Below are 17,353 nucleotides of genomic sequence, written 5' to 3'. Positions count from 1 at the left end.
TGTGGCTTCTTTCTACTTCTTTATTTACATTATGTACACAACACCACAAACTGTACATCATGAAGATACATCCACGGATGATGTCATCTGTTGTCATATGCACCTAACAATGCAAACCAAAAGGAGAGGTAAAATTTGACTGTTTAACTTCAGTCTCTGTCAAGGACTGTCAACAAATCCCTTGACAAAGATTGAAGTCGGCCAGTCAAAAATTTGGATAAGTCAAATTTTTGTGATGGAAAGTACAGTTAAACATTGATCTTGAATGACTTCTAGCAACACAGATGAACTTTGAAGTGCTTTTGTTTGGCAGCTACAAATTGTGCTTGTCCCTGAGAAAACTGGGCTAAATTGACATATGGATCCTTTGTGAGAAATGCGCAAGTCAAATGTGATCTTATCCACCCTTTTGACATCAAAACTAATCTCTGTTGTATCCAAGTTGGAAGACCAAGAAACGTACCAACTCCTCAGTCTTTACATTGGAAAGTTCATGATAAACATATACATAACACATAAACAGTGCCACTGAAGTCTTCAACATAATACACACATGTATGGCTTGCATACTGGGGTATAATTATATATAACTGGACAAATTTCAGGAGAGATGTATTTACAAATTATAAAGAGAGCCTGAGTCTTTGTTTTTTGAGTAGGGGACCTATAGTATAGGGGTGTGGATGAGATAACGAAGATGTTGAGTTTGTCCAATCACGGCACAGGCTCTGCGGAGGGTAGCACCACCACATGACTGGAGGTCGAAGGTCGGCTGGCCATCTCCTGGACGCTGCACTGTGAGGGAGCACGAGGGGGTGGGGAGGGCAGGGGCAGCACCCCACCCATATCCACATCCTCGTCGGAACCAACCACATCAGACTCTGTGGGGGGAAGAAAAGACAGTTGTCAAAATCATTGTCTTGTTAGATGCCAACAACTGATGATGCACAGGATTGAAACATAGTCTATATGCCAGCCTAGTTAGGCCAATCTTTTAGCTCTATCTATTGTTGGAGCTGGTTTCATCTATGTTGGATGGCATCTAGTCTAACAGAAAAATAATCTGAATTCTGATTCTGCAAGTTCATTATGATCGCAAATATATAACATAATATACAGTAAAGGTGTAGCGGCATATACCCCAGGCCAGAATGAATGAACATACAAACATACACACACACACATACAGAGGTATATTTTGAGTCTCTGACACATAATGTAGTGTTCGATACATCAGACATCTTAAGATCTCCTTTCCTTTTTGACATAAAACAAGGTTGGATACCAGGTTATTCCGACTGACTGACAGCAGCCAGCAATACATTTGGGGCCTGCTGCAGAGGTGATATCTAACAACGTCTTCCTATCACCCAGCCAGATGATGTTACCTGCAGTAGAGAAGACCTCGGTGCCCCTCCCACTGGGTGCAGAGTTGGTATGTTTCTCCAGTCTCTCCAGCTCACGCTCTCTCCGGTTATTTGTCCGGCTCGCTGAACGAGACTTCTGGATCCGCGGGAGCGGAGCGGGCTGTTTCCTGGGCCCCTGTTGGCTGGGAGGAGCAGACGGTTGTGCGTCCGTGTTGTACGCGATGGTGGCATGGTGAAGTGTGGCCGCCTGCTTCTGTAGAGTCTGTCTGATGTAACTCTCATCCTTCAGAGCATGGAGACTGTAATGAGTAAGCAACAAACATTATAGCATCTGGACCTGAAAAAAGTGTGAAACAGCAGAGTCCCAGAGTTCCTGACCTATGACTGATGTGTTCAAAAATTCACATTTTCCCTGAACTATTGTAGAGAGGAATCACCAAGCACAGTAGGGGCATCTTCTCTGGATAGTTTTAAAGAACACTTGCAGATAGATGTAACGGGAGGTGCCCCAACACGGTACGCTTTTTCTTGCGCTCAAACTCATGGCGCTCCATCGCTAGTTGCCTGAGAGTGGTCAAAGTTTGATGACTGAATTTTTTACACATAGATTTGAACAACATACTTGAATAAGAAATGCATTCATGTGGTTCATGAACCTTTCGCGCTGCGTGTTACAAGTGGCAAACACTGTGAGACAATTTCGTGTATGTAACCTTCCAATTTTGTGCTACGCTGGACAGTGTGCCTAACTCGGTACGCTTTTTTTACATTTTGCTCTCTTCAGAAGTAAGAGGTAAATTTAAGTACACAGAAAAAAATTAATAGTATGATATTTTAGATTACTTTTAACAGTAAAATCATGACTGTATGTACTTTCTGTCTCATAAGAGGAAGGCTGCACCTAGAACAATCCAGCTGATGTTTTTACGGGCAATGGGCTGAATGCACTGATTGTGAATGCCCGACTAAAAAAACCATTACGAAAAAACGACACCGCCAACATCAACAAAACTCTGTGTGATTATATGAAAATATCATATACATCTCTCTATCAAGTCTTATTTTCATAGACAGCACGAATCATTTGTTACAGTCAAATAAATCTTTGGAGCGTTCTCTAGTCTGCCACCTTCACGGCCACACTCCCTTGGGAGTACAATGGTGGCAATGTTTATGTCGCTTCCTTTTGGTTGCTTTTCTACTCAACAAACATTTGAAGACCCATATCCATAGTGTTTTATGGAGCTTTATTTATGTGTATCATGGCAGTTGTGTGACTGCTTGGACGAGTTCGTATAGTTAGCGACACGAGCCGCCAATACGCAGAGGCTGGTGACCGCAGTGATTCAGCACTGTCAACATTACTGTTAGAATTCTGTTTTTAAAAAACATGAAGTAAAAAAATTTAAAGTATACTTGGAATGCAAATTAAAGCTGTGTGCATGGACTTGGTTTATTTACCTTTGTAATCAGCATAGTCAGTGGCAACAAACACGGTGTACTTATGGATAATAAGATCAGCAAAAAATCCGTACCGTCTTAGGACGGGAACCGTCTTAGGGCGGCCCCCGTTACATGAGTTAGGTATGACAGGTCGTTCAATGTAATATAACCATCCACAAGCAAACTGCAAACAACAAATTGACAAACAAACAAGCAGTTGTAGTGTGTTTCATTGCATTCTATAGAACAAAATCAATTATGTACACAATGTAGAGAGGGTGAGGATACTTACTTAGTTTTCTAGAAAATCCAGGTGTAATAGTGATAGGGTAAATCAGAGAGATAAGTCAGATTGGAACAACTATATCTATAGCATTATAGCAAGACCACTCATAGAAACAGACAATAGGATATTCTAAGTATTGCGCTGAATGGTAGCATGTAAAAGACAAATAAGTACAGAAGAAACTATCTATGTAATAAGGAAATTCATGCTGTGGAGAATAGAAGTTGCATGTATGTATGTATGTAAAGATATGAATGTCCTTATAACTATAGTAAAAAGTATATAAATAGGCTTATAACTGATAGGCAGGGGTTTTGAGGAAGATTTGCTAGTATGACACAGTGCTTTACTTCACTGCTCAACTATTCTAAAATAAACATTTACACCATGAGTGTGGGGTCACCCAAATTTCACCAGAACCTTTGCACTCACTTTCTTCTCTGCAAAGTAAAATGCCATGCAAGCAAAAGGCGGCATGCATAACAAAACATCACATCACAATTTTATGCAATAAGTCAGTCTTTTGCACTGATTAGCAGATAATTTTTTACTAGCTTGCAACAACAAATTTCTCAAAGCTATCTTGCTACAGAAGCATGCAAAGTCAAGCTGGTAGTCAGAAAATTATTTTTGAATAGTTCCAAATTCTCCAACAGCTAGTAACCGCACACTTTTTGTGACTTATGAAAATTGTATCTTCTGCAACTGAAAGTAAATTGTTACACAAAACGAACAAGTTAACACAACAGGCATTGGCACATTTATTCCCAGTATGATTTGAATGTTTAGTACAGTAATGTACTTACTCTTGCCTCCCTTTAGTTTGGAACTATGCAGAAGGATACAACAGAGAGACAGAGAATAGGCAGACATGTTGTTAGAGAAGTCAGTGATTTGCACACAGAAGAATTAGTGAGTGATATTTGTCTATCACAGGGGAACGGCTAGTAACCCCTATTTGTAAAAAATATACCCTGCTACTGAAACAGAAGGAAACTTTCTGCCCTATGTGCCACTAGGCACCACAAGAGTCCAAATGGACGAAGCAATGAACAATTTGTTTATCACAGATGATTGCCTGTCACTGATATCTCAAAACCTACATGTAACTAAAAGGTAATACAGCAATACAAATATGTCACAAAACTAGACTGTGTTAGGCTTGGTAGAGAACCCTACTGTTACTCCTTTAGAAATACAACATGTATGAGTAAGGTGAACAAAGCAAATACTTTAAATATTGTGTGCTGTTTTTAATCATTAAGGTTATGATGTTTTTTGAAGAATTTTCTAATTTCTTGACTCACCTCTGTTTGAGGATAGCAAACTTCTTCTCCCAGGTACGGTTGGTCCTGTCCAGGTCCTTTTTCAATCTTGACAAGGAAAAATGAGAAGAAGAAATGACACATTCATATTTAAGAATTAGAAGTCAAGAAAGCTCATAGTAAAAGTACTTAAGGCCACAGCAAGTAAATTTTATGGATGACATCCTCTGCAGACTGCAAAAATAGTTAGGTAGGGCAAAAGAAAAAGAAGATGAGTAAAAAAAAGAAGGTTACATTTTCAAAATAGACATGTCAAGTTGACCATCTCAAAAATTCTTGTTTTTTTCTGAAATCAGGTGAAAATTAATGAGCTGATGTCATCCATAAAATTGACTTGCGGTGGACTTATGCTTCTACTGAGAAAGAAATTTGTTAAGACTTGTACATTAGTATTATGAAAATATAGTCATGATGTCATGTTGTGCTATTTTGAATGAATAAACAAAGAATCAGTGAAGTCACCTTGCAATTTCCTCAGCCTGTTTCATCTCCAGTTTTTTCAGTCTCTTGACCTCTTCCTCAGCATTACTGTTGGATGCCATCGATGCTTCTTGCTGCAGGTAAAAACAAGGTAATAAAATGCTGTTAAGGGCCAGAGGTGTTAATGTTGGTCATATTGCAATATCAAGATTTAGGGAAATCTAGAGCTATGATTTTGACTGTAAATCTGTCTTGAGGTCAAACCTTCCAAAAGTATTTTTCCTATACATGTGATTAGATTTAAGATCTCAATGTCAAACCCAGCATATTGAAACAGTATATAATTAGTTACATGTATACATGGCCAAACGCTTATTGCAAGGGCATACTTAGAAATGATAATATAACAAAATAAAAAAGGACCAATATACATGTATCTAGTTTATAGATTTACATGATGTAATCTACATTTTTTTTCAAGGTTAAATACGTGTTGTTCTTCTGGAGGTCAGCAATCAGACCTTAGCGACATCCCACAACGTCAAACCCTCACAAGATGGGCACCAACTGACACTAAACCAGATGTATAAAGAGAGAAATAAACATCTAACAATGAAACGTTACCTTGGCCATGAGCTCCTGTTGTCTCCTCTTCTGTGCCTCCATCTCCCTCAGTCGTTGTTTCTCGGCCTCCTCCGCCTCCCGGGCCAGCTGCTGCGCCTGCGACAGGGCCGAGGACTTGGCATTCTTCACCTGCTCATGCATCTGTCTCTCCAGGTCCAGCCGCTGCTTCTCCAGCTGGGAGGGGGGGGGAAAGAACACACGGAATTGTATATGAGTGGTCAATGTTTTTGTTTATGTAGGAAGGGTACAAGTCACAGTAGTCACAAGTCTGGGTAGTAAAGAACATTCTAAGATAACGACCGTTTCAGGAGTGGTATCGAACGCGTTTTGAACGCGTTCGCACACTTGAATAAAGTTGAGTTGAGTTAAAGGCACTTTCAAATTTTGGGAAACCAACCTTGGGTTCAAATTGAAACTTTCAAGTCTGCTCTGCCAACTTTGTATCAAAGTGTCTTTTTGTATCTACACATGATTGTAACTTGAAAATCTTCATAACTGAATTAGCTCTGATATTTATGTATCTAGAAATATGGCTAATAATGTGGTATCTGTTTGCAAGTGTACCAACAGGGGCTATGTAGACTACATGTAACTGTCAGTTATGTCTCAGAGTACCAGAGTAAGACAAGCCAGCATTTTCATTACTTTATATTCTGGGTTAGGTAAAGTTTTATGTATAATCATACTTTAATACCTAATGTAGTATCCTAATATCAAAATTGAATTGAAAATAAACTTGTGTTGGTCAGCCGTCTCAGACAGCCTTCCCCGATGTGAACTCCACCACAGTCAACAGAAGACTGGGCTCTAGTAGTTTACGTTAGCCGAATTTACTGGGTGATTTTATAGTACGGGGTTGGTCTTTAACTTTAAGGATTCCAAACTGGCTGGACGTATTTTTTTGTTGTCCGTCTGTCGGTGTGTTTTAGTGTTCTCTTGGCTCTCAAACCCTCTGCAACAACCTGAACTTCAGGGAATCGAACCACCATCCTACATTCCCTACATTTACATCCCATCCAGGGTATTCGACGGCTGCTGCTTACTAGGACGTCAGTAGATTGGATGAAAAATTGATATTCAAACTAGCAGATCAAATTACTGGTTAATATGTAAACCAAGCTTTTGCCAAACACCTACTTTTGCCTACCACTACGTCACCGTGACATCATCGCAATTGTCCGTATTGTAAAGTCAGGCGACGTACAGTATATTGCGGAAGGGAATATGATTGAGGGGCTAAGTAAAAAAATGTTGTACGCATTGTTTAAAGTTTTTTTTCACACCGACACTGCATTGTTGACAAAAAATGCATATTGTTTGTGATGATTTTGCAGTGGATAGATCACCACAAAATCCACAAATAGAAATAAGAAAACAAACAATCTACAGTATCACTACAGCTATAAGGCTTGCTGGATGGCATTCTCCAGTCTTTGCAGAAAGTTCAATATTAGATATAAAAGTTTGTGTGCTACAACTGAAGTTCTTGGGTGGTGAAGTGATGTAGTTTCCTGTGACCAAACTGCCAAAGCACAAGAGTTAAGAAAAGTGCACCTGACCAGATCTTGAAATCACATGTTTGTAACAAATAGTGCAGATTTCATAGGTGTTAAACTGTGTGCTACCTTTAGTTCCAACCTACCTCTCCATTATAGCTTTCTGTTTCAACCAGTGTTGCCAACTTTGAACAGAAGCCATAGTTTCATAGTTAGGACTTTTGTAATGGTACTAACTAGACCAACATGGTAACGTTGCAATAAGTTGTGTACATGGTTCTTGGTTTAGTTTAATGTATTGAGCTACATGTAAACACCTTATCTGTAGATGTATATTTCACAGTTGCAGCAAAAGGTCACCACGTTGCTTTACATACCCAGATGTTTTGAAAACAACTTAGAACCTACCATTTGGTTTGTGAGTCAATTTGGAACTTACCATTCCACGATTGGTGGCCTTGTCTGATTCCATCTGGGCCCTCAACTCTTCAATCTGTTGTCTCAACTGCAAAATAAACAAATGAAATGATTATACATTATGGCATTGTAAGTTTTACCAGCAGAAATTCTAAACAAGCCTTTTTTGCTGACTACATTGAGCACAAGTGCCCCCTAGAGACAAGCTGCAGTACTGCGCCTGCACAATGAGGGGCCTGCAATGAGCCCTTATAACAGATATGTGAAACATTCCAAATTGGCTGATTTGAAGTCTAGGGAATGGGAGGGGACACTTGGTCGCATACAGAACATGCCTGTCTGTCTGCAGTATCTAAAGATACCAATCAAAGCTGATACCAAAGCCAAGTGGGACAGTAAGCCGAGAATCATCCACATTATAGATAATCTACTTGGTGGTTGGATGACAACATGTTGTCTACATGCGGTATGTGTGTAAGACATGAGGATAGACAGCCTGACCTCTTCCTGCACAGCCTTCTCCTTCTCCAGCTTATCTTGTTGAAGACTGATCTCAGCATCTGAAGAAAAAAGACTAATTAGATACAAGTCTTCAAAAAAGTTGTGTTATACTACTAATATAAAAACTGTCTAAATTTCTATCCATGTATTCAAGGAATACTCACTTCCCCATATGCAAAGCTATGAAATCTATTTCTTTGACTTTATTTTATTTCTTTGATTGATCAAAATTCCAATGTTACACTAGCCTGGTATCCAGCCGTATTATAGCTATTGCGTCTCTTGTATTTGCAGAGAGGACAGAAGAGACTAAGGTCAGCTATAATATGGCTGGATACCAGGCTAGTGTGACACTTCTATCTATAGCTAGCCTGGAATCCATCTTATTCTAGCTCTATTGGCTTCTCTCATGCCTCTTAACGGAGTAATGAGTATTAAGTATTTATCTAATGATCAAACTTCTGAATCCCTGTTTGATCCCTGTTTCAATGTAATTACAGAAGACCGTGTGACTTGCAGCCAATCAAAACTGTCATCGAAGGATCATCAAATGATCAGCTATAAACAGGTGCCAGACTATTCTGTGGGGAGGTGGTCAGAGATGCAGACTGGAGTTAGAATAGGAGTCCATACTTATTCATACAGACCTGAATTCAATCCCATCAAAACTGCTACTGTATGTCTTGAAAGATTTGTGATTGTTTTATTTTTGGGAATTTTGTGCGGCTCTCTCCATCTTGAATTCATAATGCTGCAAATTGTGTCTCCCTTGTACGCACTACGTTATACTTAACTACAGCAATGTGAATTTAAAATACTGTAAAAAAATCTTCTTTCCCTCCTAAAGGAATTTACAGTGAATAGACAAGAGCGCTTACTGAGGTTGTCTATCTGGTCATCTCTGGACTCCAGTGTGTCCTGTAGGTCATCGACCTTGTCCTGTAACTTGGCAATGTCCAATTTCAGCTCCTCGACCTGCTGTTCATTCCCGTCTGACTTGGAGGCCTCCGAATCCTCATAATTAAACTGCAGGAAGGAAATGAACGCACAGTGAAAGATTGTAGGTAGCCTGCATGGTCAAGTAGCTAGTCGCCCTGCCCCAGAAACTAGAAGTCTTGAGTTTTCTTCTGACTGTGTTGCTCACCTGCATGGTTCCGGAAACGGTTCTTAGGATGAGGCATTAAGCCGTGCTCCACTCTTCATAGTGCTTCCCGGTACAATAAACCCATAAATTCTGTACGTAAAATCTGTCTTCTCTGTCACGACCAGTGGAAGAATAGCTCTTCAGTACGCCAAACTGAATCTATATGAATTTTACTTTATCATTTTCACCCCAAATCTTTCTCCCCGGAGACATTACAATCTTTATCTAACTTATTTTTTATCTTACAGTTTCTCTTAATTGAAATTGCAACAAGAACAATGGGAGGACTAAAAAATTTATCCCTTCTAGTACACATGGATTTTTCCTCACTTAACAATACTAAAAGGAAAAGCAGCAGAGAGCTTTCAATATCTAGGGGTGTTCTCACCACTTTCACATCAGCGTTTTCCTGATACTCCTTGAGTTGCATCTGCAGCATCTGAATGATGGACTCGTTCCTCTGGATCTGAGCCTGCAGTTCCTTGTACTTCTCTGTCATGGCATTCTTTCCCTTGGACTGCTTAGCATGCTCCAGGTTCAGCTTGCTACTGTAGTAATTCTGGAATATATTTTGCATACAGAATTGGAATGCAATTTGCATAAAAGTAGTGCGCGAAATACTTTTTTTAGCCAGTATATGTTACAAGCCTTCCTTCATATTCATGACACTGTATAGTAAAAGACTGAGTGAGCATAAAAAAATTCTAGAGCATATGGACAGGAGTATAGGCATTAACAATCACTATACCTTGTATTGGTTGGCTATTTTGACCATGGCATCTGCAAGTTGTTGTCTGAAGCTCTTCCTTACAACCTGCATTTTCTGTTGAAAATAAAAAAGCAATGGTTTAAAAAAACTGTACCTCATCTTGTGTCAACAATCATCATAATATTTTTACTATATCAAAGGAAACCAATGAAAAGATAATTGTCTCAGGCCATTTGAAATACACAAAATTACCAAATCTGACCCCAATGTATAGAAAAATATTCAGACCAGTTTCCACAGTACATGTACCTTGCAGTTCAACATTTAGCCACTAGAGGTCTCTCCTACTGGTAGGATCAAATTTCAAAGACTTCGGCATTGATGATGAATCTAAACTTGTACTCACATCTAGATGAATCTTTTCCAGGTCTTCCAACTTGTCGTTGACCCTACAATACCTGTCACACACAGAGGATCAGTCAGATGTTAAGTGGTGGCGTTCACCATGAAATTCTCATGAAGAGGACATGAATAATGAATAGGTACTAATGGACTGTCCATTGCCATTATTAAATTTTCATACAGATTAAATTTCAGAGGTCAAGAGGAGTCAATGGGTGATTACCTGATCTTCCAAAGTGGTTTATACAATTATAGCCACTTACACATACAGCCCTGTTAATTCTTACCCTGATAGCAAATCACCTTGTGAAAATTCATGACTTTTGGAAAAGTGTTTCATTTTTTATTTTAACAGGTGGAATTGATCATAGTATACACTCCTAATTCAGAGTACATGTACAGTCTTTAATATAAAGACACTCTTCAATATATACACAGTATGTGATTAAAACAAATTTACTAATTGGATCAATAAAATCTTATAATACCAATATCATTTTTCTATAACCACCAAGCAGATGAAATAAAAGGTAAACCTCAGTGTTTGACACATGTTTTTCCTGCATTTTCCACTAATTCTAGTGGTCTGTGTCTTTATTTCTTTGCCTTCCTCCTCAAATACATCATGTACAAGTGCCTCAAACATATGTGCAAAAACACTGAGTTGAACCCTACAAATGTACTTTATTGGATATTCTCTAGTAGTAGTGCACTTTGAGAGCATTTATATACTGTACTGGATGAAGGAGAATTCTTCTTACACAACCAGTAGGTACTTACATTGCTTACATTTCAATGTCTCTCAGACACCTTCGTCAGAGCTTCTAACTTGTCTAAGAATTCTCCTTCATCCTATATTCTACCAACCTGATGAAACCATTTTCGGAAATATATACTGCACTACTGAAGGGGGCACACCTCAGTCTATTTCAAGTTACAATTGGCACACCCTCAAGTCTGGCAAGTAGCAACTATCTCTTTCATGGAATTTTTCTGAAGAAAAATAACTATGTGGATGGTGAAAGGATATCCTTCTGCTACAAGACCAAGGACAAGACCAACCGAGTTTTGTTTCTTCAACTTCCTAATTTTGATGAATCGGAGGGAAAATCATGTCACTTCACATCAGATTATGAGAAATGCAAACTCACACCCAAACCCTTCAAAATGCTTTCCTCCCTTCTTTGTCGTGCACTACAACGGGCCCCGACCTGGGAAGAACTGGGGTGTGCACCGTTAGGGGTTATGGCACTACTGTGTTAGATATAATTCTACTTGTTCCAGATGTCTAAAGACTCTGGGTATGAAACTCACAAATCCAGGGCCTTGGCCTGTAACTTGGCCTCGTAGTCTGCCTGTAGAACCTGCTTGCTGAAGTGCAGGTCCTTCCTGAGGGCGCGGGCATCCTGCACCAGGTTGTTTAACACCTCCGTCATCCGCTTCAGCCCCACGATCTCCGAATGTTCCGTCTGACACGAGCGGTCCTGACTGAAGAAGCCGACCCTCATCTGGTCTGCTATGGAGGGGCTGCAGACAAAATGAGATATCAAAAGCTGAAGTACAACTGCAGTACCATGACAACCTGCTAGGGGGCCCAAACTTAAATCATTGTGAGGTCCCATCAAGACCTGGCTGTTAACTGCAAATTGTCCGTTAACCATGCGTTACTGCGAAAAGTCAACAGTACATGAAATGGAGGTCCACCAAGGAAGAGAAACATAGATGGAGAAGAATGGCTATCGTAATGGGCTTTCAAATACAACACCAAAAATATGTCCGGAAAAAAGCTGTACTATAAATGTAGTCGAAACGAATGATGAATCTAAAGTGCAATTGACATTGATCTTTTTGGTGCATCTGTTGGAATACCTGTTTGACCCAGTTAACCAATCGTGTAGATGATGTGATAAAGTTTTGGCAACGATTGACAATGACTTACTATGATGGATTGTGCAGTCAAGAAGATTTCTCGATTTAGGTCACCGCCAGTCAATGGTCCATAAAAAAAACCCCCACGTTTGTTGACAAAATGTTTTCAAAGAACAATATAAAAAACTGTTGACAAACAAGTTGTGAAACTTAACAGTTACCGTTAGATGCCATCGTGATTTGAAAGCCAATCTGAATATGAATGGAGAAAACTTAAATTTTCTTGGGAAGGAATGGAATACAACCTTAGGATGCAAGTTGCAACATGGACTAGAAAAGTACCCAGTTGCACAAAAAAATGATGAAAACAAAACAAATCTGAGCATGAATCAGATTCGTAACTACGACTTTATAACGCCATAAATCCAAAACCTATCGAAATGAATTTGGCTCAATACCCGAGAAAGTCATCATCGTCGCTGTCTCCAGCCTGTAACGCCAGAAACTCCTCTTGCATCGCCCGTCTGGCTTGAGAAACGGGCATTTTTCCACGAGAACGCGGTCTTTTTTCCATCAAGGCGACCGCCATCTTGGTTGCTAACAAACTAAGTAGGACAGAAGCAAGCCTACAATTTGTAACAAGATAACAAGTGTTGAGTGCTAGAAAGTAGATATTCCCTAAGTAGGCCAATCATCTGAGATTACTATATAGATGAATTATTCAATAATATAGATTGAGAACTTTAGGGAGCAGTGTGGATTTGTTCTCAACTGAGTGGTTTGAATTATTCATTTCTTGCGTGCGTGTGTGCGGTACTTTGTGTTACAAATAAGAAGCCTGATTAGAAATGGCATCCGAACAAAAGAAAACCAAGATACCACAAAAATTCTTTATCTAATCAACAGTCGATAGTTCTTTACATAATCATTTTAGAAAAAATAATTATATAATAGTTTTTGAAACGTCATAAATTTTGCGTTATATCCTAATTGAATTTGGGTATGTCCTATATGTAGTTCGGTTGGTTGGTTGCTATCATGAAAACACAGAGTGCACCAACGCGTATAACCTCTAGAAATCTATTCTTTGATATTATCTCAATAGATTCTGAATAATTACGGAAAAAACTAAAATAATTTTTTTTCGATGTAAACTTATTGATTATGATGGTACAGATTGCTATTTTGAACGGCATATGATGAGAAAGTACTTTATACATTTAGATGCTTTTGGATGCGGTTGCCCCGCTTGGCTGTATCGATGAGACACCAGAGACATGGACGGGTACTCGGACTGTGGCAGCTCCGGTAAGGAAAACCTTCCTCAAACGTCATATTTCATGACATTATACATAACCCTTGGGTATACAGTATATATACAACGTCCTAGACTTTCCCTCAAGATTCTATTTTGGCTGAGTTATTTGGGCGCGGAATATCCCGCTGCGAATTAGTGGGTTGGGAATGGCCTCAGGCCAAAACCATGTTTGTGAAACTAGCACGATCATGACTTGACCCTCCCTGATCAATGTTCAGTATTATTTGCCCAATGTTCTCCAGATTTCCGTGAAATTCTCGGTGCAAAGACAGATGTGAGAGGAAAACACAATGGCTCTTTGTGATCAGATCTGAGCATTTCTATTGGCGGAGAAGTTTGTTTTGATTCTTGAACGGGTTTTTATCGTCATAGCAACTTTTACGGTTGTCTGTGTCCATCGTGCGGACATCCTACGAATGTTAGTTACTTTTATATCATACGTGATGTTAAACACGTATTATTGTATGTCGAACATATCATGTGGTGGGTGGGATTTGCCTTTAAAGTTCATATGTCGATCAGATTTTTTTTAGAAAATCCTGGCTGTTTTTCTCATAAAGATCGGTGTGAGTGTGTGTGTTAAATTAAAATAACAGAGGCCCAATACCATGTTGCACATAAAACACTGCCTTCAGGGTTAGTTACTGCAAGGACGTTAGAACGACTTTGGTTACTTTAACAATACTGTAAGAGTGGGGTTTTAGATTTTGGAAAAATGAGAAAGCAAGAATAATGGGTGTCAGACTATTCGACAGGTAAGGGATCACTATAGGCTAATATATAGGAGTCAATCAGAGTGCTAGAACACTAGTCTAGAACTGAGTAGTAGTAACGTTACACTTACAGTACCCTACATAAATGCCCTACGGTAGTACCCAATAGAGTGAAGTGGCCCTCCGGATCCATCAGCATGGATTTTAGGCTTTCTCTCCAAACAAAGGTTTGGCTCGTACTGTTTTCTTTACCATAGGCCGTGAGATGGTACAAAATATAAAGCCTGATAAAAATGCTTAGAAAAACGACAAAAACAGTCAGAGCATAACCTCTGCTTGGAGAGTGTCCAGGCTAGTATTGATACTGACAAGAGAACAAACCAGATATAATCCTCCCTATCAGACTACTAGCAAAAGAACACACATCTGTGAGATGTTACTTGTGTTGGTCCATTAGCCACTGTATCATACCACAACATGACCCACTTTTCCTGTTTAGATTTCTACTGGGGGTGCAGGGTTAAGGTAGAAAACCTCAATTCCCAAACTCCCTAGTGTAAATACACAACTCGTTTTGATTGATATTCAGACACTAAGAAAACAAAATTTACTTTCAGCAAGTCTTAAGAGAATTTGGAAGAATGGCTTATGATGCTCAGTTCTACTCTAAAATTCCCATTGCATTTTATTTCACTCATAGTAAAAATGTTTTTTTTTTCGAATATGTTTACTCTACGATCTAACATTACAGGTTGTGCATCATACCTGGAACATATCAATCTGCAATTGAATATTTGTGTGAAATATAAAGGGGAGCTTGGATTGGCCCCAAGTTGTATAGTCCTGCAGTAACTGGTACGAACTCTGAACATATATTGGGAAGTTTGTTCCCCAATTTATGCTATTTCTAAAATGTACCTGTACGTACCAACTGATGGGTTCCTCCATCACATTCAAGCAGGGCAGCTGTCAGTAGAGCAAACCAGAGTTAGTAAGTATGGTACAGATACCAGGACATATCAAAGCTTCCTTCCTGTGTAAATCCTTCATAAGCTTGAATTGAAGTATTTGTGTCATCAGATAGAATTCAAAGATAAAAAAGAATGCTTCACAGAATGATGACATCCCAAGAAACCTAAACATAATGAGTGAGACTATAGCTGGATGTAGTCTGGTGTTTTTAGATAATTATAAATGATTGTTGTACAGCGATTAAAGCAAATTAGATGTAATTGTCCTTGAGTAATTGTCACTAGATTATAGATAATGGGATTTGTCTCTGTTCATGTTGCTATTTGCCAAACCACTGCCAACTGTTCCAGCTATCTGTTGAGAATGACTCATCTAATTATGAAAGCTGTGATTTTTCGGCACTGTCCCAGAAAAGAAGTTTATGATATTGGGTCAGGAAGATGAATAGAGTTTGTTTCCATGCCTTCAAGTAAAGAAGTTTTTTCTTCAAAATAAGACTAAAATGCAATATGATTGTTTGAAATCTTGAGAAGCCATGCAGGATGATAGAGTTTGTTTTCATGCCTTCAAGTAAAGAAGTTTATTTCTTCAAAATAAGAATAAAATGCAATATGATTGTTTGAAATCTTGAGAAGCCATGCAGGATGATAGAGTTTGTTTTCATGCCTTCAAGTAAAGAAGTTTATTTCTTCAAAATAAGAATAAAATGCAATATGATTGTTTGAAATCTTGAGAAGCCATACAGGATGACAGGCTGTTACAGTGCTGTCTCCTGGACCCGTCCCTGGACAGAAATTTGGAAAAATGGAAAAAAAATTTCACTCAGTTTGTCCAGAAATCTGACCTTTATGTTACAAAATTGATAAAAATGTATTTTCATTGGCAGGATTTAACGTAGTCTGTGTAACACAAACTCTTGTTGTCCGGGGCTGTAATTGGCCCCTAGGATGCTGGCTGATACTGGGCGGGATGCTATAAGCGAGATTTAATCAGACTAGATTTAACATAGCAAACTTAGTATAACAAGATGAGCTCCCAAACAATGAGTGGGATGGAAACAAATCTAAAGCTGCATGGAGACAGCCCTGGGCAGTCATTACCAATTCTACACGTCACATTGTTGTTACTTGCTTGCATTGTTGTAGATCAATGGTGTAATTTACTGTAAATAGCTCACACTTGTACAAAAGCTGTAGTGGGTGTGAATGAAATGAAATCTGTGCTATTGACTTTTGTAATAGCCACTCTGGGACTCGTTGAACCATCTTTTGATATCCTCTTGTATTAAAAGAACTTATTGTAGACTCTGACAGCCTAGCAGAAAAAGAGGGCGGTCCACTTCTTCTCCGTCTGTACTGCAAATTTGATTTTGCAGTGATGCCCTCTCTATGGTATCGCTAACGTAGGAAACATCAACTTCAGTTATATGAATGGAATTGTTTCTTGTATCCTTAGTGTACCATAAAAATGGGGTTGTGCCCCCTTCTCTAAAAGGTATTAGTGGCTAGCTGGTTGAGAAGCTCAGTAGTCAGAAAACATTATGATCACCCAAATATCTGCTTGGAGATTTCTGTGCAAATGTGTATGATAAGGGAAATATTTTTCAGGGAAGAAGAGGGCAACAGTGTCAAAAGCTAGAAATTGTACATGAAGTATGATGAAGAAATAGGAGAAAAAAGACTAAAAAAAAGATCTACTGAAAAAGATCTCATTGTATATCCTTATATAAACAGGTGACCTTGAAAACACATGATTTATTTTAGGATGTAAGAGTTTGGGAAAAGTACAGCAAAGGAGAAAAAGAAGAAATACAGGAGAACAAGAGGAAAAGGACAAAATATGAATAATATTAAAATGGAGAAATAGATCTAGGGGTGTTCTTATATTGTTTACGTGACAAGAGGTTTGATATTAATATTGTTGCTAATTCTTGCTTATAAGATATTGTATTATACAACACGAATTTCAAAGTAATTTCTTCTGAAGGTGATTGGTTCATTTGTAAACATTATCAGTACTCACAAATTTGTGTTGTCTTGAAATAACAGCCTCAACTTCAGCTTCAGCTTATCTTTCATATGTCACTACTAACAACACTTGCAAAGAAGACTTAAAAGCTTACACTCATCTATATGGATCCCTAGAAACGTTCTGAAATTGCAGCGCTTGCCGTACTTATTATGTGAGGCCAGTCATTTTGATTGGAAAGACTTGTCGTACGCCCTTGAGACACTGGTTGCATACAAATTGACTAATACTCATATTCATCAGAGGTTGCACACTTGTAGCATACAATCATGGTACTTTTTGCAGTACCTTTGATATATAACAGCAGGGCTTAAAATTT

The 17,353-nt window shown here is 38.8% G+C and overlaps 2 protein-coding genes across 3 annotated transcripts in view; one reads left to right on the top strand and one right to left on the bottom strand.

Moving 5' to 3' along the window:
• Positions 1-12,781, bottom strand: LOC118423769 (uncharacterized protein C10orf67, mitochondrial-like). Of its 2 annotated transcripts, XM_035831987.1 has the most exons (13): positions 12,462-12,777; positions 11,449-11,661; positions 10,139-10,190; positions 9,772-9,846; positions 9,412-9,582; positions 8,758-8,905; positions 7,880-7,938; positions 7,401-7,466; positions 5,466-5,639; positions 4,884-4,975; positions 4,404-4,469; positions 1,389-1,666; positions 1-881 (listed from the first exon to the last, which is right to left on the bottom strand). In XM_035831987.1, exons 1-13 carry the CDS (start codon positions 12,590-12,592, stop codon positions 715-717), a joined length of 1,692 nt encoding a protein of 563 aa, XP_035687880.1. In that variant the 5' UTR covers positions 12,593-12,777; the 3' UTR covers positions 1-714. The 2 variants fall into 2 exon arrangements, with proteins under 2 accessions (XP_035687880.1, XP_035687882.1); XM_035831989.1 differs by lacking the exons at positions 1-881; positions 1,389-1,666 and adding an exon at positions 3,128-3,925 and having other exon boundaries at positions 12,462-12,781.
• A 402-nt stretch (positions 12,782-13,183) lies between these two features.
• The window catches only part of LOC118423770 (RNA-binding protein 45-like), a 67,736-nt gene continuing 63,566 nt past the window's right edge, over positions 13,184-17,353 (top strand). The window contains exon 1 of the mRNA XM_035831991.1: positions 13,184-13,311. Coding sequence (XP_035687884.1) covers positions 13,281-13,311 — 31 coding nt within the window. The 5' untranslated portion in view covers positions 13,184-13,280. The remainder of the gene's footprint in view (positions 13,312-17,353) is intronic.

This window comes from Branchiostoma floridae, chromosome 10 (assembly GCF_000003815.2).
Source record: "Branchiostoma floridae strain S238N-H82 chromosome 10, Bfl_VNyyK, whole genome shotgun sequence".
Classification (NCBI taxonomy): domain Eukaryota; kingdom Metazoa; phylum Chordata; class Leptocardii; order Amphioxiformes; family Branchiostomatidae; genus Branchiostoma; species Branchiostoma floridae.
Note: the sequence above shows the minus strand (reverse complement) of the source record. Positions and strands in the feature narration are given on the sequence as shown.

What these genes read in the sequence shown, in the direction of transcription:
- LOC118423769 (XM_035831987.1), bottom strand. Translation starts at nt 12,592, where the DNA reads ATGGCGGTCGCCTTGATGGAAAAAAGACCGCGTTCTCGTGGAAAAATG. An exon ending in CAGGCCAAGGCCCTGGATTT is followed by an intron (nt 10,191 to 11,448) that starts GTGAGTTTCATA and finishes TGTGTGTGACAG; the next exon opens with GTATTGTAGGGTCAACGACA. An exon ending in AAAACGCTGATGTGAAAGTG is followed by an intron (nt 8,906 to 9,411) that starts GTGAGAACACCC and finishes TCCTTCCTGCAG; the next exon opens with TTTAATTATGAGGATTCGGA.